The sequence below is a fragment of the Hypomesus nipponensis genome, chromosome 4 (assembly GCF_054491055.1).
Source record: "Hypomesus nipponensis isolate SF chromosome 4, ASM5449105v1, whole genome shotgun sequence".
Taxonomy (NCBI): Eukaryota; Metazoa; Chordata; class Actinopteri; order Osmeriformes; family Osmeridae; genus Hypomesus; species Hypomesus nipponensis.
The window spans coordinates 5,873,277-5,896,199 of NC_140364.1; the positions used below are offsets into that span (position 1 = coordinate 5,873,277).

General features: G+C 48.8%; 3 protein-coding genes across 12 annotated transcripts; 2 read left to right on the forward strand and 1 right to left on the reverse strand.

Annotated features, from left to right (window-relative positions):
* Positions 1-288: 288 nt before the first annotated feature.
* c4h6orf136 (chromosome 4 C6orf136 homolog) lies at positions 289-4,711 on the forward strand. Of its 2 annotated transcripts, XR_014753282.1 has the most exons (8): positions 289-532; positions 1,231-1,461; positions 1,651-2,343; positions 2,495-2,583; positions 2,700-2,900; positions 2,996-3,065; positions 3,163-3,554; positions 3,948-4,711. XR_014753282.1 is itself a non-coding variant. In XM_084695984.1 (7 exons), exons 2-7 carry the CDS (start codon positions 1,363-1,365, stop codon positions 3,304-3,306), a joined length of 1,296 nt encoding a protein of 431 aa, XP_084552110.1. In that variant the 5' UTR covers positions 289-532; positions 1,231-1,362; the 3' UTR covers positions 3,307-4,711. The 2 variants fall into 2 exon arrangements, 1 of the variants encoding a protein (XP_084552110.1); XM_084695984.1 differs by having other exon boundaries at positions 3,163-4,711.
* Positions 4,712-16,406, reverse strand: bag6l (BCL2 associated athanogene 6, like). 8 transcript variants are annotated; one of them, XM_084695977.1, is made up of 25 exons: positions 16,208-16,406; positions 15,670-15,749; positions 14,934-15,051; positions 14,427-14,653; positions 13,076-13,147; positions 12,825-12,947; positions 12,536-12,714; positions 12,266-12,395; positions 11,798-12,001; positions 11,472-11,700; positions 11,282-11,335; positions 10,692-10,996; positions 10,200-10,272; positions 9,712-10,046; positions 9,294-9,591; positions 8,595-8,776; positions 8,448-8,501; positions 8,087-8,189; positions 7,703-7,827; positions 7,237-7,371; positions 7,067-7,138; positions 6,259-6,462; positions 6,041-6,148; positions 5,682-5,828; positions 4,712-5,572 (listed from the first exon to the last, which is right to left on the reverse strand). In XM_084695977.1, exons 2-25 carry the CDS (start codon positions 15,745-15,747, stop codon positions 5,474-5,476), a joined length of 3,654 nt encoding a protein of 1,217 aa, XP_084552103.1. In that variant the 5' UTR covers positions 15,748-15,749; positions 16,208-16,406; the 3' UTR covers positions 4,712-5,473. The 8 variants fall into 8 exon arrangements, with proteins under 8 accessions (XP_084552103.1, XP_084552102.1, XP_084552107.1 ...); XM_084695976.1 differs by having other exon boundaries at positions 16,112-16,406; XM_084695981.1 differs by having other exon boundaries at positions 8,607-8,776; positions 9,294-9,558; positions 16,044-16,406.
* A 619-nt stretch (positions 16,407-17,025) lies between these two features.
* Positions 17,026-22,467, forward strand: LOC146295201 (regulator of G-protein signaling 18). Of its 2 annotated transcripts, none has more exons than XM_084695544.1 (6): positions 17,026-17,319; positions 17,863-18,489; positions 19,085-19,134; positions 19,384-19,514; positions 20,783-20,949; positions 21,196-22,467. In XM_084695544.1, the coding sequence occupies exons 2-6, from the start codon at positions 18,007-18,009 to the stop codon at positions 21,373-21,375; spliced, it is 1,011 nt and encodes a 336-aa protein (XP_084551670.1). In that variant the 5' UTR covers positions 17,026-17,319; positions 17,863-18,006; the 3' UTR covers positions 21,376-22,467. The 2 variants fall into 2 exon arrangements, with proteins under 2 accessions (XP_084551670.1, XP_084551673.1); XM_084695547.1 differs by having other exon boundaries at positions 17,932-18,489.
* Positions 22,468-22,923: the final 456 nt, after the last annotated feature.

Sequence of the window (22,923 nt, forward strand, 5' to 3'; positions counted from 1 at the left end):
CACCTGTGCTATCACTAGCTTCATACAGTTTGAAGCCCCGGAAGTCGCTAAACAAACTACAACAATGGGGGCAGAATTTTAACAAGTCGATGAGCATTTATATGGGGATTGTAGTTTAATTTCGTATTTTTCAAAATGTTTATAGTTTACTTTTTCTTTTTTTTTTTTTTTACAAATTGTACCGTGCCTTGTAAAAAGCTTGGTAACATAATTAATTGTTCAAGATCATAAACATTTTGTTTGGTAAGGTACATGATGTTAAAAGTACTCAAGAGGTGTTGACTGCAGTAGCCAACTCTCGTTGGATATTTTAGGTTGGCGTCTCTTTCCTTCTGGAAACGTCAGCTTGCGTGAGGCGTGTTACTCGACAAGGACATTGGGAGAGAATGACATTTGTATAACTTGTGATGCTTTTTAATCAAGTAAACACGATATATCAGATATAGATTACATCGGGCAGAAGTATCCTTGGGAATCTGTAACGGCGCCATTGCATCGTCTTTATTCCATCAACTATATTGCCTCTTGACAGGTATTCATGCTAACTTAGCTAGCTCGAGTCTCGTTTAAACATACTGTGCTGTTACTGTAATGTGTTAGCAACAACTTGCTAACTACCGTAACTAGCTATCAAGGTGTCTGTTATACATTGGAATGCCGTATTATTCGCTTGTAGTGCAACCCAGACTGTTCGTGTTAGACTAACGTGTTTGGTATTGTTTTCAGTCACATAGGAATGAGGACGAACCTCCTTGACACATTTCGTAATATGACTGCTTGACAAAGTCTTCATTACAGATCTGAATGTGCAAGAAACCAGTTTAAACAGTTAGGCTAACATGGGTCTTGTTTGTCTTGAATACCTTCTTGCTAAGTCTCAGATGCCTTTGACCAACGTTATCTCTTCAGCTAGCGAGCTTGGAAGCAAGCCCTACTGGATGGCTTCTGCCAGCAGTAAAGCAAGTTTACGGAGACGTCCAGTCAATTATGATCTTGTGCCTTGTGTCAATTATGGTCTGCTGTTGCCACTCACGTTCTGCATGTCATGTGCTAGGAAGCTTGCTACCCGCATGGGTCTCAAACCTTAATGCAAGGTCAACGGAAAAAAGTAGTTGTCTAATAAGTAAATGCACGTATAACGGATTAAGTTCTGCCTTTCTATGGACGAGTTTGTGATCTACTCGTGAGCACTGTCTATTTTCTGTACCGTGTGCTACTTTCCCCCATTAGAACACTTTGGAGTACAACCTGAGTAAGGGGTCCACGGGAGACGAAGAAAACAGGCAGGAGCCTCTACAATATCTTGACGTTGCAGTGGGATGGTGAACTGGTGACTGGGGTTGTCCTTGTCCCAGGACGTGAATGGCTGTGTGCAGAGGGTGCATCTCCTTCTGGGTGGGATATGTCAGGAGCCATGGCAGCAGGCAGCCAATCAAGCAGCAGGGCTGGGGTCTTGCACAGGTACTGTGCTCGCCTCGATATTCAACCCTTCTGCTTAACTTAATCAACCGCTGTGAAGGATTTATAATGATTGTAATTGTAAAATGTTCATTTGCATTGCTTACACATTGGGTACATATTGTTCAGTTCAGACTACCAAAGTACCTAAATCTACAAGCTGACGCTAACCTCAGTCTTCCATTTTCTCAGATGCTTGATTCACAGTGGAATGGACAAAGCCGACATATGAGCAGTGCATCCTGGGCCCTGCTTCCTCCCAACAGTTTGAGGTACCAGAACGTGAAGCAGCCAGCCCTCTCACACCCCTTCCACCATTCGAGCCAGCCCCAGAGGACAAATGGCCTGGAGGAAGAGTGGGAAGACTCTGTCAGTGTCTGCGTACTGGTGGGACCAGGGGAGTATGACGGCCAGCACACTCTGGTGGAAGTCCCCCTGTTTGGGCAGATGAAAATAGGAGAGCTCCTGGCTTCCGGGGCCAGTAGGCCCATGGATTTTCTCTTCCTGACCACTGTGGACGGTAGCAGGGAAGATGACATCAGCGTCGGAAAGAAAGCGGAAGGTTCCGGCACGGTTGATGGAGATATGGAAAAGAGGGAGAGGGGGTCTTTCAGAAGCCTGTTTGAAGCTGAGGGGTGTCCAGCTCCGTTCATGTACGGCTCGCGTTTCTATTGTTTCCACTGCCCCGGTGTGGAGCCTTTGCCAGGCTTTGGGGAGCAGTCAGAACATGGGATTGGGTTTGACAGTGGTTCTCTGGACCTTGCTTTGTTGCTGCCTTCCTCGCTGTGTAGCCATGCTGAGAGGGAGCACATGGAGAACAACAGGGAACGCGACAGCGAAGGAGAAGAGAAGTTGTCCCTGATGTATGAAAAGCTGAGGATAGAGGTAAGAATGAAAAAGATGTTTTGTTCTCGACCGTTTGTTTGAGTTGCAGCGTAAACAGCCAAATGCACTGCGGAATCTGACCAGGCAGACTGAGGATTGTCGCTGTCGTCTGATGTTTTTTTTCTTCTAATTCAGACCCCTTCTGTTACAGCTTCCTAGTTTCTTTATAAAGAGTCACGACTACAGCATGTACTCCATCGACATGGAGTTCATCAACGGCCTCCTTAACGCCAGGACCAGGTAAAAAAAAAAAACACTCGCAGACGTCACAATGTGTAATCGGATAAATCACGCTCTTCGACACACACAACCCAACCCCGAGTTTTTGGCGCCTTCTGTTTGGTTGGGTTCCGCAGAGGTCGCATGGTGTACCAGCTGACCCTGTCGCTGTGGCGGCTGCTGTGTCTGTGTTACTACGCTGAGGCCCGGCTGGAGGTGCTGAAGCTGACCAAGCACGCGGAGGACAGGACCATCCAGGCCCGCTGGAGAGTCATGGGCCTGCCCTTCTACTCTCTCCTGCTGCGCTTCTACAGGAAGGACAAGTCCCACCTCTACAGGTAGAGCGCCGCTCCCGTCACCGTGGAGACGTGTGTTTTGATGTGTACTCGTTGCCGCGGTGCTAATTCCCGCCAACCGCTCCTTCTCGTCACAGGTCCTACGATGCGTTCTCCACCTTTTACGTCGGCCACGACGGACTCATACGCTGTCACAAAGTCGAGAAGGTGAGTGGCCCCGACGACGCGTGTTTATCCGAGGCGTTTGCGTCGGGGAGAAGTGTCCCGTCTCAATCTTTCCCTTGGGTGTCTCCCGGTGCTGTAGGTGATGCAAGCCCAGCCCCCGATCCTGCCCAGGGTGGGCTCACTGCTGGCAGGGGCTCTGGTGGCGCTGGGAGTGGAGGAGCACCGGCCTGCCCTCAACCTGCTGCCCCTCCTGCTGTCCTCACTTCGACAGGGGAGAGACTGAGAAATGAGGGGAGGGGTGCCACTTCATAGGCACTTTTTTTTCTGTCAAGAAGAGAGAGAGAGAATGGAGAATGCACAAAAAGAGAAGGATCTTCGCAGTGTTGTTGGCAGGAACAACAGATAAAGAATGTTGTAAAAGAAACATGCATCCGAGATCACTTGAACAGTTTTCAACTCCTTTATGTTGACTTTGAAAATAAATGTTAACTATTCCACATTTTCTGCAAAACCATCCAAGTAGCACACTCTGTAAGCCCCATAGAAAAAAAGCGTTGAGTTATTTTTGTGATGCAATGCAGGACACAGTGTAATATCCAATCAAGTCCGCACAACGTATCCATTGCTAGTTGCTTGTTATGTTGAAAAAGGTTGTCTTAGGCTACCTTACCACACATGCATGGTCACACATTGATGACCCGTTCTTCATTGGATATTGTCTAAAGCCTGTTCATATGTGGTTAAAATATACAAATGTATAGAAAGTTGAATTCACGTAATTATAATTGAAATAGGTTCAGTTCAAGCTTTATGGATACTTAGCATTGTTACTTTCCATAGAGAACTGTTCTATATTTGGACACCGGTGTGCCGCCTGAAAGAAAATGGTTTCATTTGATGATCGTGGCTCTCCCCATTCTACAGCACCAGTCCTGGAGAGTCCAGTGATGACGTGGCAGTAGACAGGATTCTGGGCCCCTCCCTCCTCCCATGCCAGTTCAGAGGGGCAAAGCAGATCCACCAGGTTGCTTTAAAATGCCATAGGAATGCCAGCAAGGATGCATGACGTGTGACTCTGGGCTCCCCGTGAAGACTTGACTAAGACCCATCTTGTTGTGTTGGTAACCTCATGTCACATTGCTGACAAGCACCTTATGTATACAATACCAGGTTACCTGTGTGAAGATGTGTGTTAGCAGTGTGTGCCAGACACCAGTCGTAGGATTTACAGCTAGTTCACATGGCTTATGGCTAGCCTTACGTGGTGTCGGAGCTGATGCAAAACAAAGTTAACCCCAGTCAGTAACTCTTGAAAGGAATTGGCCTACTTTGAACTGACTTTCAACAGACGCAAGGTCATGTTAAGCAAGTATATGTAGAATATGCTGACTTTGAGTATGTGTAATCGGAAGGATTGAGTTTGCCTTTGCATCAGTGCTGTTAACCCAGTGTTGTCACATATAATCTTAGTAACATGCTATGTGCTTTATCGAATTGTGCAATCAAAGCATGTCAAATGTTTAGATCTAGCACTGCTAATACTCTATGGTGTCAATCTGTCAAATTGTAACATGACTGAATCCTTGTTTGGTACTGTGTTGCTATCTAAAAGATTTGGCTCTGGAATACATCCAAAATGTGTGAAATCTGGTTATGTGTGAATCAAATAAAGTAGAGAATGCAATGGATTGATCTTTCAGGCTTTAATTCTTTATTGTCCTAAGTTTGTCATTGAACGCCAGTGGATCTTACATCAAGCTTGATGTGTTTATTTCAGTTAGTATGTTCACAAGCACAGGGTTGGCATTCAAGTTTTTACAACACATTCTAAAATCAAAAAGCTGTGCTCATTTAAGGAGCGTTGATAGGGGTTCGATCGTTGATCAAAGGCTCCCAAAATAAATGCATTTCAACATAATTAATGGCTAAAACACCACCATACTGGAGTACCCTGTATCTGCACACAATTGTCATACAAGCAAGGTTACACAAGCCCTATAATCTGATCCTCACCTATAGTTTAGCAGTCAACAAGAAGCCTAGATCTGGGCTTCTGACCTCTAGAAAAGCCAAAACAATGTTTTATCTGTGGCATGGCAAACGTGTTACTTGATTCTAACAAGAAAAACGTTTTGCACTTATATCACCATTACAATGTACAATTTGTGCTAATTTACAACAGTGCCTCCTAAATACATACAATTAATTAAATGAAAAAAAAAAACTATGTTCTGGAAGAGTGGATAAAAAGTGACTTTGAGTCACAACATTGAGAGATTGGTGTGGTAGTTGAAAGATTGGTACATTTTACACTGACAGCTAGCAATCTTTATCAATTGGCATTTTCAGTGGCAGTTCCTTCAATGACAAAATATGTCATTGGGACTGTTGAAAAACCAACGGGGAACTGTGGGAATGTTGTGAACTGATTGAACAGAATGAGATAGGGACTAGGAGTCTTCTAAGGAGAAAGCCAGGCGTGCATTGGGGAAACGTTGGGAGCTGTAGTCCGGATCCTCCCTCACTCTCTCCCTCAGGTCACTCCTCACCTGATGTTCTCACACATGAGGGGGGGGAAACGTCATGTCAGAGGCCAGGTCACACAGCACACATACCTGTGAGAGGGGGCGTGGAGCAGCACACCTAGTGCACTGTTACCTGCTCTGTGTAGGCCTCCTGTAGCTCGGGGCTCTCCAGCTCCCCCTGGAGGCTGTCCGGGGACGTGACGGGGCGGACCCCTGCCACGCGAGCCGCTCGACTCACGGCCTCGGACAGGGACAGGTGGGGCCCCTCTCCCTGGGCGGTCTGTCAGGCACACACACAGATGGGGCGGGGGGGGGGGGGGGGGTAACTAGGTTACTAGAACCGACTTGACACGGCAACTTGAAACCAGGGAGGCCGTGGTGTGACGTAGGTACTCAAGCCCAGAGAAGGCTAACCTCAGTGCCTTCATGAAGCAGGCCGGCGGCGGGGGGGGGGGATAGGAAATGGGGGTTTTCACAAGACGGAGCTCTCACCTTCCTCCTCTTGGCAGGCATCCCGTGGAGGTAGGCGTCAGAGAAAGGCGGCTGGGTCTTGATCTTCCTCTGGGATAGCATGTCGTGCCTGATGATCGGCATCCACTCCTAAACACACACACACACGGGAAAAAGGAGTTAGCATTTTCCCTCAGGCGCTACAACACAGGATCGAGGCCGACGGAAATCGGCGGTTGTCGTGGCGACGGCGCTCTTACAGGCGGTACGGCGGTGGCCCAAGTCTCTGCCTCCAGCCCAGACTCCTCCCTCCCGGTTGGCGCCGTGGCGGCGGCGGCTCCTCGCAGCTCCCCCGACGACACCCTGCGGAAGGGCGTGGCCTCTCGGGGCGCCGTGGGGGGGCCGGAAGACGCCAGGGCCTCCTCTGCAGTGGTGGCAGGGGCGGGGGACAGCGTGTCGTCCATCTGGACGGAGACAGGCAGACACCGTGCTGGCTTAGTCATGAAGAAGCCCTTCAAGCCCTCAGAACTGCCTACAGGGCTGATGATGGGAACGTCATGTTTGAGCTACACGATAGAGGGCGTCTACGCAGGCTTCGCGTATCGACTCTTTTCGTTTTCACTCCCACATGGTGTTCACCGTCATGTGACAGCTCAATTGACTCAGCAAGTTCCTGCTATCTGAGATGAGTTTTTCTCAGAGGATGTGAGAGTTTCTAGAACGTTCTGTTAAACCATAAAGGAAAAGAAAGAAGCCAAAGTGTAAAGATAAGACTAGGATGAGGGAGCCGTCTAGCTCCTGGCTAAAATGACTGTACTTTGTCTCCCTGGCTAACACCAAGTAGTTCCTTATCAACAGACCTTTCCCTCTAACAGATAACAGTCCCCATAAATAATCAGCAGGTTCAGAACATGGCAGACTAAGAGGGAGAGTTATGGAACACCCAAACATTCCATTTGACCCTTTATTCACTCAAGCAGGCGCTTTAACCCAGAGCAACACATTGTGCACGTAGCAGATTGCGGGAGCCTATCAGACGGCAGGACAGAGAGGAGAAGACCCACCCACCTCCACGTTCAGAGGCTCCGCCTCCTGGCCTCCTGTCCACGCCTCGGGCTCCGCCCTATGGGAGGGCTCGCTCTGTGACATCACAAACAACAACATCCTGTTAGCGTGCACGCTGAACAAGCGAGGCCAGGGGCCACGGGGTCAGGGTCGAGGGGTCAGGGTCAGGGTACCTGGGAGTAGATGACGTAGTTCTGGATGTGGTCCTCGGTCACGGGGTTGTGCTCCAAGATGAGGTTGAGCCTCATGGACATCATGCTGGTCAGCCAGTTGACCAGGCTGGGGTTGACCTCCGCCGACATCCTCCTCTGGAGACGAGAGGGGAGACGAGAGGAGAGACGAGAGGAGGGGAGAGAGGAGAGACGTGAGGAGGGGAGAGGAAGAGAAGGGCTCGCGGGAGAGAACAGGAGAGGAGGGAAGACAAGGAAAGACAAGGCCAAGAGGAGAAGACGCTCATCAGACCAAACACACAACCAACCCCAAACACACACACACACCACGGCTCAACTGTCACCACCAACCACGACACGCCGTCACACATTCAGGCGACAGAAGGACAACGTCCAGTCCCCATCGACAGTCGTTCAACAGACGCTGCACGTGTAGGGTCGGGGGGGGGGGGGGGGGGGGGGTACTGACGATGCGGTGGTTGATGACTTGCGTCAGGGCCCTCTGCTCCCCCCGGAGGCAGTACAGGTTCAGGGCCAGACACTCAAACAGACCCTGGGTGCACAGCAGCAGCAGGCGGGGCCCGAACATGTGGTCTGCAGAAAGACAACACACACAGAGTCAAACACACACGCACACAGAGTCTAACACACATACAGAGTCAAACACTCCCGCTGGAACTCGCCCGTTTGCGGTCGTACAGCACGCCTGAATAAGCGAGTGTGGGGGGAGAGAGAGAGAGAGAGAGAGAGTGTGTGAGTGAGTGAGTGAGTGAGTGAGTGAGTGAGTGAGTGAGTGAGTGAGTGAGTGAGTGAGAGAGAGAGAGAGAGAGAGAGAGAGAGAGAGAGGGTGCACCTGTGCAGCGCAGGATGTGGGTGGCTATGCGCGTGAACTGCTGCCTGAGGAAGGAGGTGTTGGTCTGAATGATGTCGACCCCCTCGCGCACCGTCACCGTGGCCTAGAACGACACAAGACATGGTACCGCTGGGTCAGGGAGGGGGAGGGTTAGCTTCGATTGTCCAAACATCAGACTGCAGATCAAGAGGTCTCAGGTTCAAATCCCCCCCTCTTTACATCGCCTGGATGAAAGCGTCTGATAAATGAATACGTCCCACTACAATCTTATCCCCACATCTTCCTCCTGCGGTGATTACTGCACACCCTCCCTGGCTGTGCAGGGTCGTCTGTGTCAAAGAAAGGAAAGTCGACGACTTACGAAGCTTTCTGCTATGTAGTCCTCCAGACCATTGATGAGGTCTTCGGCCGCCGTCTGCAAAAGAGGGCGAAAAACCAAATGTAAACGTTTGGCTGAACCGCGGGGGCGCTGGCTACGTTTCCCGAGAGCGGCTCCCTGACACGAGACCTTTTCACTCACGGCGATGTTGGCGTCGGTGGGCTGGCGGCCCTGGAGGTAGTGCTCGGTGAAGAAGCCGGTGAGCTGGGGCTGGATGCGGCTGAGGGGCTGGGCGTTACCGTGCAGCAGCAGGACCATGTCCACCATGGAGAAGCTCTGACACACCAGGGACAGCAGGTCACCAAAGAACCCTGACACACACACACACATAAAGAACCCGGCTCACCAGGGGCCAGCTGACACAAACACTTTGTTCTTGGCATGCTAGCTTGAGAACAAATATGCCACGTTGACAAATGTATATTTTTATATAAGGCAATTTCATCTTTGTTTTATAATAATTGTTATATGTATAATATCCAGTGGGTTCAAAGGGGGCGCGGGTGGGGCATCGTGTGTAGTGGGGGCACCGTGTGTAGTGGGGGCACCGTGTGTAGTGGGGGCACCGTGTGTAGTGGGGGCACCGTGTGTAGTGGGGGCACCGTGTGTAGTGGGGGCACCGTGTGTAGTGGGGGCACCGTGTGTAGGGGGGGCACCGTGTGTAGTGGGGGCACCGTGTGTAGTGGGGGCACCGTGTGTAGTGGGGGCACCGTGTGTAGTGGGGGCACCGTGTGTAGTGGGGGCACCGTGTGTAGCATTCTGTAACATCACAAGAAGCTTAATGGAACAAAGTCAAATTCAGAACATGAGTGGGCCCCAGGGACTCACCCACGGCGTCGCCGCTCCCTGGAGTGAACAGGTTGCTGGTCTGGGAGAGCCTCTGGATGAACTGGGCGATGCTCTCGCTGTTTCCCTGGGGAGCCCCCAGGGAGCCCATCATGGTGGAGAGCACCCCCTGCACGATGCCCGTGAACAGCTCCGGGCTCAGGGTGTCCCCCGCCCCGCCCGCACCGCCGCTGGGGGGCGGGGCAGGCTGGTCGGGGGCTGGGCCTGTCTGAGGGGGGGTCGGAGTGCCAGGGCCGGGGGGAGGGGGCTGGGCAGGTGTGGAAAAGATGGGCTGGTTAGCCTGGAACAGGGGGGGAGGGAGGGAGATCTATTCACTACACACACTAAGACGAACACAGCATCCTTCGGGTGCAGAAGCCTGCAGTGGGGGGGGGGGGGGGGCATATCTCCCGAAACCCACCTGTATGAAGTCGGACATGCCCTGGAAGAAACCAGGCACGCCGGGCACAGTCACGGTGATGGAGGGGGCACTTCCAGAGCCGGCGGCCCCTGCCGTGGCTGCTCCCCCCAGCAAGGAGCCCAGGAGCTGGGCCAGGTTGGCGTCCGGGGCGGCCTCTTGGGGCTGGCCCGCCGACGCGGTGCCGGGGGCGTGGGTGAACGTCTGACCGGAGGAGTTTGCGAACGTCGGAGGGGAAGGGACAGAGGCGGTGGAAGAGAAGGAGTCGGAGGACGAGGAGGAGGTGGAGAAGGAGTACGAGTGGGAGTGGGAGGAAGAGGAGGTGGACGTTTCGGCACCTGAGGAACAACAGCGAAGGAATGATTCCATCGAGAGCCGACAACTTCGAGTCTGTGAACTTCATTTGGATATGAATTCCGTTCTTCCCATCTGGACAAACCCCCCGGTGCCCTGATTAAGGATAGAGAAGAGGATGACGTCATGCTGCTCACCTTGCTGGCCCGGCGTCAACAGCTGACCGACCAGACCGCTGATCATCTGGGTGAGAGGAGAGGGAGCGATGGGCTGGAGGAACAGAGCGGGGGGGGCGTGAAGGTGGTGGTGGTGGTGGGGGGGTTAGCGGTCATGAGGAGTGCATTGCTCTGCAACCATAAATGAGAAGCGGTGTTCTCTGTCCGTGCCAGACAAACATGCCCCCCCCCCCTCCTCTCTCTCTCTTTCTGATGCTGCATTCTCACTGTCGGGTATTTTCACAGACTGTGCGATGCCTTTCGATGCAATTCCTATGTAAGAGTGTGCTTGACAGCAATACACTCAAAAGTTGAGAAAAAGCTTAACGGAAGACTGTCAGTGCCTGCTGCCCAACCCTAACCCTGTGGACAGGCCAGTGACATACTTCTTGATTTGATTTTGAAATACATTTAATCATCTAAAATCATTTCAAATAAAATACTAAGTGACAACGTATAGCGAGCGGGTCTCACCTGTCCTGGCTGTTGGCCGGCAGCAGGGGGCGCTGTTGCCCTCAGGTTGATGGTGGCTCCCCTGGTCCCTACGGGCTGGGGGATGTGGGGGGAGAACGAGGGCCGGGTGATGACCACCCGAGCCTGGGGCTGCTGGGGGGGGGCAGGGGCCTCGGGGTTGGGGGCAGGGCCGGGGGCCGCGGGCGGTTGCCCCGGGTGACCTGCCGAGGCGGCGGCTGCCATGGCGGCGGCTTGGTGGGAGATCTGGTGGACGATGGCCTGCATGAACTCAGGGGGAAGGCCGGGGATGTGCATGGGCACCGCTCCTGGGCACACACACACACATGGCAGACACACACACAGCAGACATACACGCACATCATCAGACCTTCTCGCATGCAGATGTCATCCAAGGGCTTGGCTTGAAGATCGTCCAAAGGATCAAATCTCATTCCAAATCTGGATTGATCGAGCATATCTGTGCTACATCTTTGAAAGGGTTTAGGTTGGTGTAGGTGCGGTTCTGTGGTCCCATGTGAAGCCCTCTGTGACCCGTCAGGTATGACGTGGTGTGGACTCTCTCTGGAGAGGGAGGAGGCTGCATCTCTTACCAGGCTGGCCAGCCACTGGAGGGTTCTGTTGTCCAGGAGCACTTCCCGTCTCTCCTAGGAACCCAAATCACAGAGGGGATTCAATGAACTTGAAATGAAATAGTCTTATGAGTTATCACTCATGGTCTTTTGTCTCTTGGAATGAGGTAGAATTCAAACACGTCATATGCAAATGAAGACAACAGCTCACCATCAATGTTCATCTGCATCATGACGACAGGCTCCATGGTCTGATGGGTGATTCGGATCACACGTGGTGCCCCCTGCCCTGCCTGCTGATTGACTCCGTACTGCTGTGGAGGCGGAGCCTGCCCCTGCCCCGGTTGATCGGGTTGGCCGCCAGCCTGAGGAGGCTGGGCTTGGCCTTCGGCTGCCTGCCTCCCATTGGACGTCATGGTCACTGTGGTTCCCAGGTTTATCTGTGGGCGAGTCATATTAACTGCAACAGGGAAATAGTATTTTCTGTATTGCAGAGACAGGCTGAAACCATGTATGAAGACCAGAAAGAGGACCTACTGGTATGGGGATGTGGGGCATACCACCCTGCAGGAGGATAGGGGATGAGTAGTGGGACATGGGCCGTACCACGTGCAGATGGCGGGGAGGCGGAGTTGCGAGATTACATCGCAGGTCGCTAAGGGCAACAAGAGTGTTACCAAGGAGACGGAGGGCTTCCCCGACCAAGTTGAGAACGCGCTGGTCCTCCTCCCGCTCCTGGGTCTGGGAACACAAACAGCGCGTCATTGGCTGCGTACTTAGCAGCTACTGTGTTCTCGATATGACACACAAACGTCTATATAAACACTGCCCTAATTTTCCTCATTAATAGGACACCAGAGGAGTTTGTTTCCTTAAAAAAATCAACAATACATTTGATCTGATATATATATTGGGTATTTTTTATCAAATGGTAAATGGTATTATAATGAGGATGATAAAAAGCGTTTGAGCCAGATGTTTGGAGTCCGTCTGAAAGTTCCTCACGTTGTTGTTGTAGTCTGCAGAGGTGGCGGCGCCCAGGATGGAGTGGGTCCTCTCGATGAACGGCCGCAGCCTCTCCTCCACCCTCCTCACCTCGGCCAACACCTCCACAAACTCCGCTGGGCTGGGGTGACTGCGAGCGACAGGGAGAGAGGCAGTCAGATGGCATCGCTACATTTAGGTATCGACAAGGGTCAACGGGACCCCCACGAGACCTCCTTTTCACCAAGTGCGATCCAAGCAAAGCGCAGTGCTCTTTCGCGGGGGTCTTACTTGGGACCAGAGTGGGGGGGCCCCTCTGTTTGGGTGGAGGAAGAGGAGGATGAGGGCGGAGGAGGCGGCGGGGCTGGAGAAGAGGTGTCCATGGGCTGCGCCGCTGCCGTCGAGGAGGAAGATGAAGAGGAGGGCGGGGGCGTGTCCTCCGCTTGAGGCGGCGTGTCACCGGGCTGACCCTGCAACATCGACCTGAGAATCAAGACTTGGACCGCACACCACACCATCCCCAGGGGGGGCCGGATGACAGCGGGGGGGGGGGGGGGGGGGTCCCGGGCGGCGAGCGTACCTCCAGCCTGTGGATGAGGCTCCGGGTGTCCCTCAGGAAGTTCTCCGCCAACTGCAGCCTCATCCTGGGCTCGCTCTGCACCGATTGGTCCACGTTGACGTGCACGTCCACGGAGCCGTTGCCCTGGAGGCAGAAAAACGACGGGGTCAAAGGCGACCGGTGGCTCGGCTGTTTGGGAATCCCACGAAGGGAGTTGTGCACGGAACGTCTAGCCAGGCGTCCGTCCGTGTTTGGCCGGAGTGCGATCTTACCCCCGTGGTGGTGCTGACTCGAGTGCTCCGCCCGGCCTCTCCCACTCCAGCCATCATTTGCTGAACCGACATCTGCAAACCAAGCAATCACCATCATCAGACTCCGATCTCAAAGGAGCTCTCTAAAGAGCTCAGCGTACCACATGACGTCCGTTGTGAGGGCCGAGGAGTCTTTGTCCTTCGAAGGGATTGTGAAAACTGAATTGCACGTCCACTGCAGGTAAATCAGAAGCCTCTGCCCCGCTCCGACACTCTTTCAAGAACAATAAAATAATGCCTTTCTTAGAAGAGGTTTTGAATTCCAAGCGACGTTGAGTGAACCCGTGACCTACTGACCCGCAGTCATGTGCTCTTACCACCAGGCTCCACCCACCCCCTCTCTGGCCTGATGTCTTTACGTGGCGACACAGAGACAGTGTTACATGTTAACAGACCTTCCTGTGTCTCTTTCTCAAGGCCACTGGCTTTGTTCCTATATTTGTAGGAAACCTTCAGGCAAGGCTTTGTCCTAAAAAAGGTCTTTTTCTCAGAGGTCACTAAATGAGGACGTTCTTCTAAAGACTCTCTCATTCTCTTTGCATCTCGAAAAACTCATGCATTCTATATATATAGTAGAATATTCGATATTCTACTAATTCTACTATTCTAGCACATGAGTGATCACAGGGTTGGGTCACTGGATGGTAGTGGAGATAGACCATGCACTTATCTGTCCTTTGGATTATATTCTTAATGTAGTTGGGCTTCATTCAAGCGTTTATTGATAACTGGAGTAACTTGATTTGATGTTACCAAACTGCGTTGCGGAGATTGAATTGTGTGTGTGTGTGTGTTTGTGTGAAACAGGAAAGAATAAACACCTCCTAATCACCACAGAAGACCTGTAGAAGGAGTACACCGTTGTAGACATTGGCCGGATATGTAGCCTTCTCCAGCTCTGCGTACTATATCTTGTTGCAAACTGTATTCCTTCTAACTATGAGTGCCCCTGATCGTGTAGATCGATTTATTGCTATTGTATCAAATGTCAGTAGTGAGGGGGAGCACTCAAGGCTGAGTCAGATCGATACAGCTGGACCTCCAGAGGGTTTACCACGGCAGCAAAACAACGTTATTGTGAACGTGTTCTCGATGATCATAAGAGTTAGTGGAATATTTGGGATTTCTATGATTTTCATATTCCCGACCCAATCACAAGGGAATTAAGTGTGACTGCATTTGGACGCAGCAATGCACCATAAGCTTCCTGTCTGATGCTACTGTCAAGATGTTCCCAGGAGACATTTCCATCCGAAACCTTCCTAAATCGATCTGCACACATATGGACAAGCAGTCAGACGTGGTGGTTCACCTGGATCTGCTGGGGGTCCATGATGTTGACAGGCAGGTTGAAGGTTCCCAGCATGACGTAGCTGTTTCCGTTGCGGTCGTGGGGCCCTCCCTGGGGAGAGGTGGAGGAGTGGGTGGTGCTGGCTCCTCCCTCGGCCCCTCCGGACGACACGCCTCCGCCCCCAGAGCCGTACTGGGTGGTCTGGGGCGGGGCTCGCTCCACCAGGTGGATCACCTTCCCGTCCACGTCTCCAAGGAAGGAACAAAAGCAAACGAGCGACCCCCCCCCCCCCCAAAAAAAAGCACAATTAGAGCTTCGAAACAACATGAACCAATCATCTCATGATAACCCCTGACCAGGGAGAGAGACCATTGTGTCCTGACTCTGAACAGGGTGGGCCACTGAGGCAGAGTGAGTGTAGCAACATACATCAGTCTCCATCTATCCACCTATGGATCGATCTATATATCAGTGTGTATGTATGTATGTATCTGTAGGGCTGTGTGTTGTGGTGGCCGCAAGCCTCACTGTATTCAGTAAGGGTCCGCTCATCCTGCAGCACTCTGCCCTGGTAGATCAATCTCTGCTTGTCCACTGGGATCTCCACCGATACAGCAATGTGCTCCTTGAACTCTTTTACAGTCAGCTGAGAACAAACACCCCCTTTTAGTATTCAATAGGTGCTGACTTGTCCCAAATACAGTGCTGTGAAAGTGTCTGCCCTGATTTTCTCTATGTTTAGCATCCATTTTACACTGAATGTCAGCAGTGTAAACTAACACCTAGGAATATATATAAGTGACCATTCATGAACAAGAATGTATTTATTAAAGAAAGTTCGATAACACCTAGAACACCCCCCCCCCCACCCCCCTCAGTCGAGGTAAGATAAGCATGAAGATCTTTAAATGTGTTTGGGGGTTATTTGTAACTTCCAGGATCCTTTTGCATCATGCTGTGGAGAGAGGCTTTATTACAACTGACAGATGCATAACTGAAACTTTGAACACGAGAAATCCAAGACACACCAAACTACTGTGCCCATTCTTATCACCAAACCATCTACATACTATGACAATCCACAAACAAATCTGACCACACACAATGTTAAAAATCGAATGCTGACAGTGCTAATAACTTTTCACAGCACTGTACTTGGAAAGTAAGCACTAAAGATGTTGCATGAGAGTGGGGTTCTTGGCTATTTCTAACCAACTCAGTTCTTCAAGAAGGGACAAGTAGCCTAGTAATCAGACTGTCCTACCTGTTCACGGACTTTGTAGCTCCTGCTTTGCGAATCCAGAGTCTTAACAGTGACCTCTATGGTACCCGTCTCCTCCATATCTGCCCAAATTAAAAGGCACCACCAGTAATGTTAGCTAGCTACAGTCAACCCCCCGCAGACCTGTATTAGCTCAGTTGTGCAAGTTTTGCAAATGATGTTGCCTATATTCACTGTACCATGATGAATATTGTCAGACAAGGGAAGTGGATGATTGTAAGGGATACAGCTAGTCTGTACTATAGATATAATTAACACCACGCATGAACTATAGTCTAACTATATTGTAACCGAGTTGTTGATACAATTTCAGCAAATTTACTAAACTGTAATGTTAGTTCTAATGTCAATCTCACCTGATAAAAATAAAATAACCACGCAGTTACTCAAACCTGATACCACTAAACTGTATAACTAAGTGTACCTGTTATCACACTTTAATTTCTGTTGTTATTGTCTCTGTTATTGTTGTTAGCTCGTTAGCAAAAATAGCTAACGTGAATTGGTTAATCCCTATTACCAGTTGACGAAGTCAGATAATCTCCCACATAATCTCTTTGTGTTAGCTAAATATCAAAGCACACCGGTATGCTAAACTTGAATATATTCAACTGAATACTGCAATTTGCAAATATTATAAAAATTGATTTCCTCAATTGTTTCAGCATTCGCTTCCATTAGCAAGCTAGCTTGCTAAATAGCGTTATCTTGCTACAAAAAGTGCGACACTACCTTATTGTGTAGGACCTCAATGACGCTAACAATTTAGGTGCATATCAAAAATGCCTGAGCGCCTGCCAGTGAAATTACAACAGCAATTTAAAAGACAAGCTAAGACAATCTCGATTTTAACATTATATCATTTTAACACTGAGAAATATAGCTCTTGAATAAAACATGAAACATATTAAATAAATTGCAAGTGCATCTCTGACACGTTTTAGTATGCTAATGCATTACGTTAATTCCTTAATTCACAAAAAAAAAGAAATATAGCCTATATAAATATATATTTATTTATTTATATTATTCCTATTATTAGAAGTAGATTTGATTGAAAAATACGAATATTTGAGTAGCCTATTAAATTAAGGAATTTCAGATTTTCGACCAAAGCCTCTTGCGTCTTTTTTGCACAGTATTAATATGCATCATTCATTAGGTCATTTATCAATTACATCAATGACTTTAAATATGTTAATTTGTTACATTTTACAGGACACACCTACAATTATCGGAATTATGCTCTGTACAAACTTAGAAGTGGCAGCAAGCTGTAACTAAGTTGTGGGTGTGGCGACGGGGACGTATCTATTTCATTCAAGAGTGATAGCTGGAACGGTTCATTCAGCGTAAAAATTGTCTCAAGTCAAACCATTTCGGCGCCGACATTTGTCTTTGTCGCCGTCTATTTATAGAGCTATACGAAACGCATACTGGAGGGTTCGATCGAGACCACAGCAAACTTGAGGATAGAACGAGGGGGCGTTCTCCAGTTCGGCAATACACGGTTTCACGATCGTAATATAATCGAACTGAGATTTGCGTTATATGGTGTCCAATGGATACTTGGTGGCCCTTGGAATCGTAATAATGATCGAACACATGGCAGAATAAACGCTGGACGGTAAGGTAGGTCAATGAAACAAAACATTTAACCCAGATACAATAGAGGCTGTTGATACACTACTCGAAGCTTTTGATTGTGTGAGTTTTCATCTATCCTCAGTCTCAAGCCATATGTGATATATTTTGTGATTTCTAGGTCGTCTATTTGGATCTAGGTGCAATTAATATGAAAGGATTTGTGATTAAATGGTACTGATATTTACATTATAATCACGAGCATGTTGGGAAAAAAATGAAAGGGCTTTCACGTTGTTTATCATTAGGGGATTATCTTATACACATAGTCTAAGTAAACAGTAAAAGGTCATATGTTATTTGTGTTCATGAGGTGTTAGTTACAAGACGCTATCTATTACACCTACCAACAGTTTTCAGGCCATTAAGTGTAGAAGTGTTCTCATTACAAATATCCAAACCAGCAGAACCAGGCACTCATATGGAGCAGCAGAACACCAAGTAACTGCCCTAATGAAATGACCTACTTATCTGTAATTGTTCAATTTTATCTTTCCCTCCTCCTCTCCCACTCTTGCCTCATTTTCACAGGCTGTCCTGTGCCTTCAAACAACCACACATTCATTCTGTCTCCTCTTTACTTTCCTTAACCTGTCTCAGACAAGTCCCTCTATCTTCCCTGACCTCCACCATCCCTTCATCCTTCTTCAAAACGTAACGGTAGAAGTCGGCCCCATGCGTCGGTACAGCTCAGAGGGGTCCCTTCTGGATATGGACTTCCTTCCCCGGCGGAAAGTGGCGCTAGCGAAGGACCAGAGCTGTGGAAGGGATGGAGAGTCGGGCACCTACACCCCCACCCAGGAGCAGGATGAGCTGGACAGTGGACCCTCATCACTGCCCCCAATCATCCAGGAACCGGGCGTGAGCTCTAACAAAGGAGGAAAAGGAGAGATGAGAAAGGAGCACAGCGTCAGTGTGGAGAACTTCACTGAGCTGGGCATGCTGGAGAAGGGAAAGCTGGGAGTTGTGGGCATCAGTGAAGGGTACCGGGCCTACAGTGACAGTCAACTGGCCCCAGTGGTCAAGGGCAGCATGGGCAGAGATGGACTTCCGTCAACCTCACCCTCAAACACATCCTTATCCAACCCCCTCAAGTCCCACCATGCAAAGGCCAGGCTGTCAGCAGCCAAGCTGCACCTCAAGAGCCTCTTTGGACAGGTAAAGGGGGATTTCTCAAGTTTAGAGGGGCCAGGCTGGATCCTTAGTATTGAACTGATCCATCCCAATTTTGGCATTTGAAATATCTTTGTTCCTTCTGTGTATCGCTGTTAGTCAACATCTATGACTCATTTCTTTTCAGATTTGGTTTTGTAGTGTATGTGGTGCATGTTTTTTTATGTTTCATACTATATATTTTTATGATGCAGTGACTCACTACTGGAAAATATTGTTCATACAATTAAGCCGTCCACCACAAAAGTAATTGCACAGCTGGGATTTAATCAAAAGTGTGTGTGTGTGTGTGTGTGAGAGAGAGAGAGAGAGAGAGAGAGAGAGAGAGAGAGAGAGAGAGAGAGAGAGAGAGAGAGAGAGAGAGAGAGAGAGAGAGAGAGAGAGAGAGAGAGAGAGAGAGAGAGAGAGAGAGAGAGAGAGAGAGAGAGAGAGAGAGAGAGAGAGAGAGAGAGAGAGAGAGAGAGAGAGAGAGAGAGAGAGAGAGAGAGAGAGAGAGAGAGAGAGAGAGAGAGAGAGAGAGAGAGAGAGAGATTAATGATAGGACACTTGGCAAAAACGCACCTGTTGTCCTTTTTTTCAGAGCCCTCATTCCTCACAATCCAATCTCTTCAATACAGAGCAAAAAGACAGGTGAGTTACTCTTGCTGGAGGGTTGTTCGTAATGTTCATATGTTATGACGCATTTGAAGTATGAAAGTAATGTTCATACCTCAAAATGTACCTCATACCTCAAAATGTACTGATCATATTGCTAGAAGGACCATCACGTTCATTGAAAAAAATATATACATTTTGTATCAATAAACAGATGCACCGTTGACAAATTGTCTCCAACCAAAAGCTCCAATCTCTATATCTTTTCCTTTTTCTCCATGTCAGTGCCAAAGAGAGAAGGTCTCGTTTGCCCTTCCTTCGCCAGTGGAGCCAGGTGGGTCACAGCAAGACCAGGTTCAGCCGGGAGGAGATGGACAAGTGGGCCGAGTCCCTCAACGCTCTCCTGGACAGCCGAGGTGAGTGGCCTGCATTTTCCAACTGTGTTGACCTCTGCTGAAATCTGGGTGACTCGCAGTTTGGATGGACACTGGTTTCAGTGTGCGGTGCATTCAAGCTTGATGCAGGAGTTTACTGGAACCAGCCGGCTTGTATTAATAGATGGTAAACACTTACGCTGAGAAGTGAACAGGCCAGAATCTTTCCTTATTCTATTCCCACCCACAAACCTCGTGAGATGAACAGGAGTATGTCACTGAAGTTCATAAATCTACTTCACATCACTTTTTTACCACTCAGTTACTTCCTCATTACATTCCAATGGTTGTTAACTTCCTTTTTTTCATACGTACATACTTTTCACACAAGCTTACAAAGTAGGCAGTCGCAAAACACCTGGAAGGATTCCTTGAGCCCCCTCCGGAAAGGGAAATTGTTGTTTATCAAATGCTTGAGAATGTTCCCTGTTTATATGCCGGGACGATTCCAGTTAAAGATCAACCCTTGGTTGTCATGGTTGCACAGGCCCCACACCCTTCCTTGTTAGCCTTGTTACAGGAACAGCCAGGGTCATTAGAGAGTCTCTGTTCAGCCACCCATACTTTCATCTCAGTGTGCAACACTAGTATTATACTGTAGATGGAGTTATTTTTTTTATCTTGAAAAACTTTTATACCACCACCACCACCTACTATTGGCTTTGGTCGTGATTTTTAGAAACAGCCTCACAGGCTCTTTGTGAGCAAGCCACTGTCGCAGTGTTCAGTGCAGACTTTTGGGCCCAAACCTTAGTCACATTTAGACAGCTGTAAAAAAAAAAAGTAAGATTCTTAGATGTTTATCGTTTGCACCTTCCTGCCACAATAAATTCCTTGTTTGTGTAAACGTACATGTACATGGTGAATAAAGCTGATTCTGGGAACAAAGATATGTTGTAACCGCAGAGACACCAATCTTGTACCCTTCTTTGGAAATACATATGTTGCAACACCCTGCCTAATCAAAAGATGTGTGTTTGAAACTGAGAGAAAAAGTGGAACATATCTGGATAAATGATGGCATGAAGAAATACTGCACTGGGTTGTGTGTGTGTGTGTGTGCGTGCGTGCGTGAAAGCACAGCAGTATTAAGGTCAAAGTTATAAGTAACAAGAAGTGATATTTTAACTAAGGTGCACAGCATGTCACTTACCCCTTGTATCTGTTTTCCTTTTTGTCCCTCCCTCCCTTCCTCTCTCCCTCTACCTCGCTCACCCACCCCTTCTCTACCCGATCCCTCCAAACCACAGCGGGCGTGTCTGTGTTTGGTGCATTCCTGCGTTCTGAGTTCAGCGAGGAGAACCTGCAGTTCTATCTGGCCTGTGAGCAGTACAGACACTCGTCCAATAATTTCAGCCTGCAGAGGAGAGCCCGAGACATCTGTGCCACCTACATCCAGCCAGGGGCACCACGGGAGGTAGAGTTTTGTCTGTGTTACGGCCTGCATCTCCATCTTCCCGCCTGCCTACCTGCCAGCTTGCCTATCCGTTTGTCTCTGTCTTGTCTGTGCGTTTTTGTCCCTGTCCATTGGTTTGTCTGTCCCTGGCTGTCTATCTGCCTGCCCTGTTGTCCACTTGCTCCTGATCCAGCATTAACTGTCTTTGTTCTTGCTCCATGTCCGTTTGTTGAATGAGTCACCTGAATGCTGTCCTGTGTTCTTTAGGTGAATCTGGACAGCAAGACCAGAGAGCTGACCATGCAGCTGCTGCAGGCTCCCTCCCACACGTCCCTCTGCCACGCTCAGAAACGCATCTACACCCTCCTGGACACAGACTGTTACCCCCGCTTCCTCCAGTCCAATATCTACCTCTCTCTGCTCCCAGAGGCAGACCACAGCCCCTAGGCTACACCATGACTAGTGACACAAAATGTGGAAAAACCTGGTGGGGAACCAGGTTCACTGTAACGTATGTGCCAGGTGCCGAACACCCACGTAATCTTTTCAAAAAAGAAACAGAAACCCAAGGTTGATTAAAATACAGTAACTGTACTAAAAATAGATATACAAAGTAAAATTCCATCAATAATTTTGCCATTTTCCTGTTCCAGGTTTTTTTTTATAGGTTATTTTGGTTTCTACTAATTTCCCTACAGGAAATAAGTAGTGCACCGGCTTAGCTTATCCTAGGTAATCTGGGCCACAGGCGGAATGGATGCAGTAGAGAACAGGGCACTGGGGGAGGGTATGGACAATGGTTTCTAAAAGTAGTCATTAAAAAGCAGGGGTTAACGGGAGGCCGACATGCATGTTCAAACCCTGGTTGAAGAAGCCGGGAGCTCAAGACTGTTACTTGAATCTGTCGGTGGGACCAATGAAAATATTCCGAGCATGTTTTAATCATCTAACACCCTCGCTTTTGGCGTCAGTGAGTACTGTAGTTCCCATGGTCCATTGAGCACATGAGGAATTTCCTTAGCTGACTAAAAGGAAAAACACGTCAGACGAGAACAAGCACTAGATAAAGGTCAAAGCACTTTGTTAGTTACTTATGTAGTATGGGTGAGTGGATACAAACTCACACTTGTGGACGTGACTAGCAAAAAGAAGTAACCTGAGAGGACTATCAACAAAACACTTTCTTGGAAAGAGATTCCAGCGTTTTTTGGACTTTCATGGAGAGGATACTGGTGCCACCAAGCACCAGATTACAGTGTGGGTGACAGCAATTTGCCCAGGATTGTCACACTTGTTGTTGCAACAAACAGATTTGAAGTCATTTGTTTCTGTTCTCCTCAGCCTGCATCTTGCGTAGAACCTTATGCTCCTGCTAACTGATAATGTAAAACGTCCTCCTAAAAAGGCGAGGAAAGACATTGAAGCCAACACCACACCTCAAGTAAAACTGTGTGTAGGGAACTCGTGGTGTCTAATGTTGTTTGTATTGTTCCAAGTTAAACTTGATGGAGATATCAAAATAAATACAATTTTTATATATACATGGGAGGTCTTTTTGCAACCCAGAACCTTTGTTGATTTGGAGTATTTCTGAAAGGTAATATAACCTTTGCAGCATCCCAGTCGTTCATTAAGGTGGTACGTCTTTGTCCACGGCTGTTTAACCCCCTGGCCTTAAGAGGGTTGCTAGGATACTAAGCCTGTGTCCATCCTCGAGTACAAATCCGAAAGGACTGGGTGTGCTATATGCATTGTGGACCACCATTCCTAAGCAAACATACAGAAATGAATCAGTAAGCTGGTTGAGGATAACCGTCTGTCTTATTGGCGTGTGTATTAAGGGGTCGAATGTCTTTTCATTTCATTAAAAGTTGACCAAACAGTGCATAATGTTTATACTTTACATGAATGTTTATCATGCCAGTGCGCCAACGTCCAATCCGTTTGGTCCAAACAATGTATGAAACGGTGAACAGATGAGTGGTGAAATGGTGT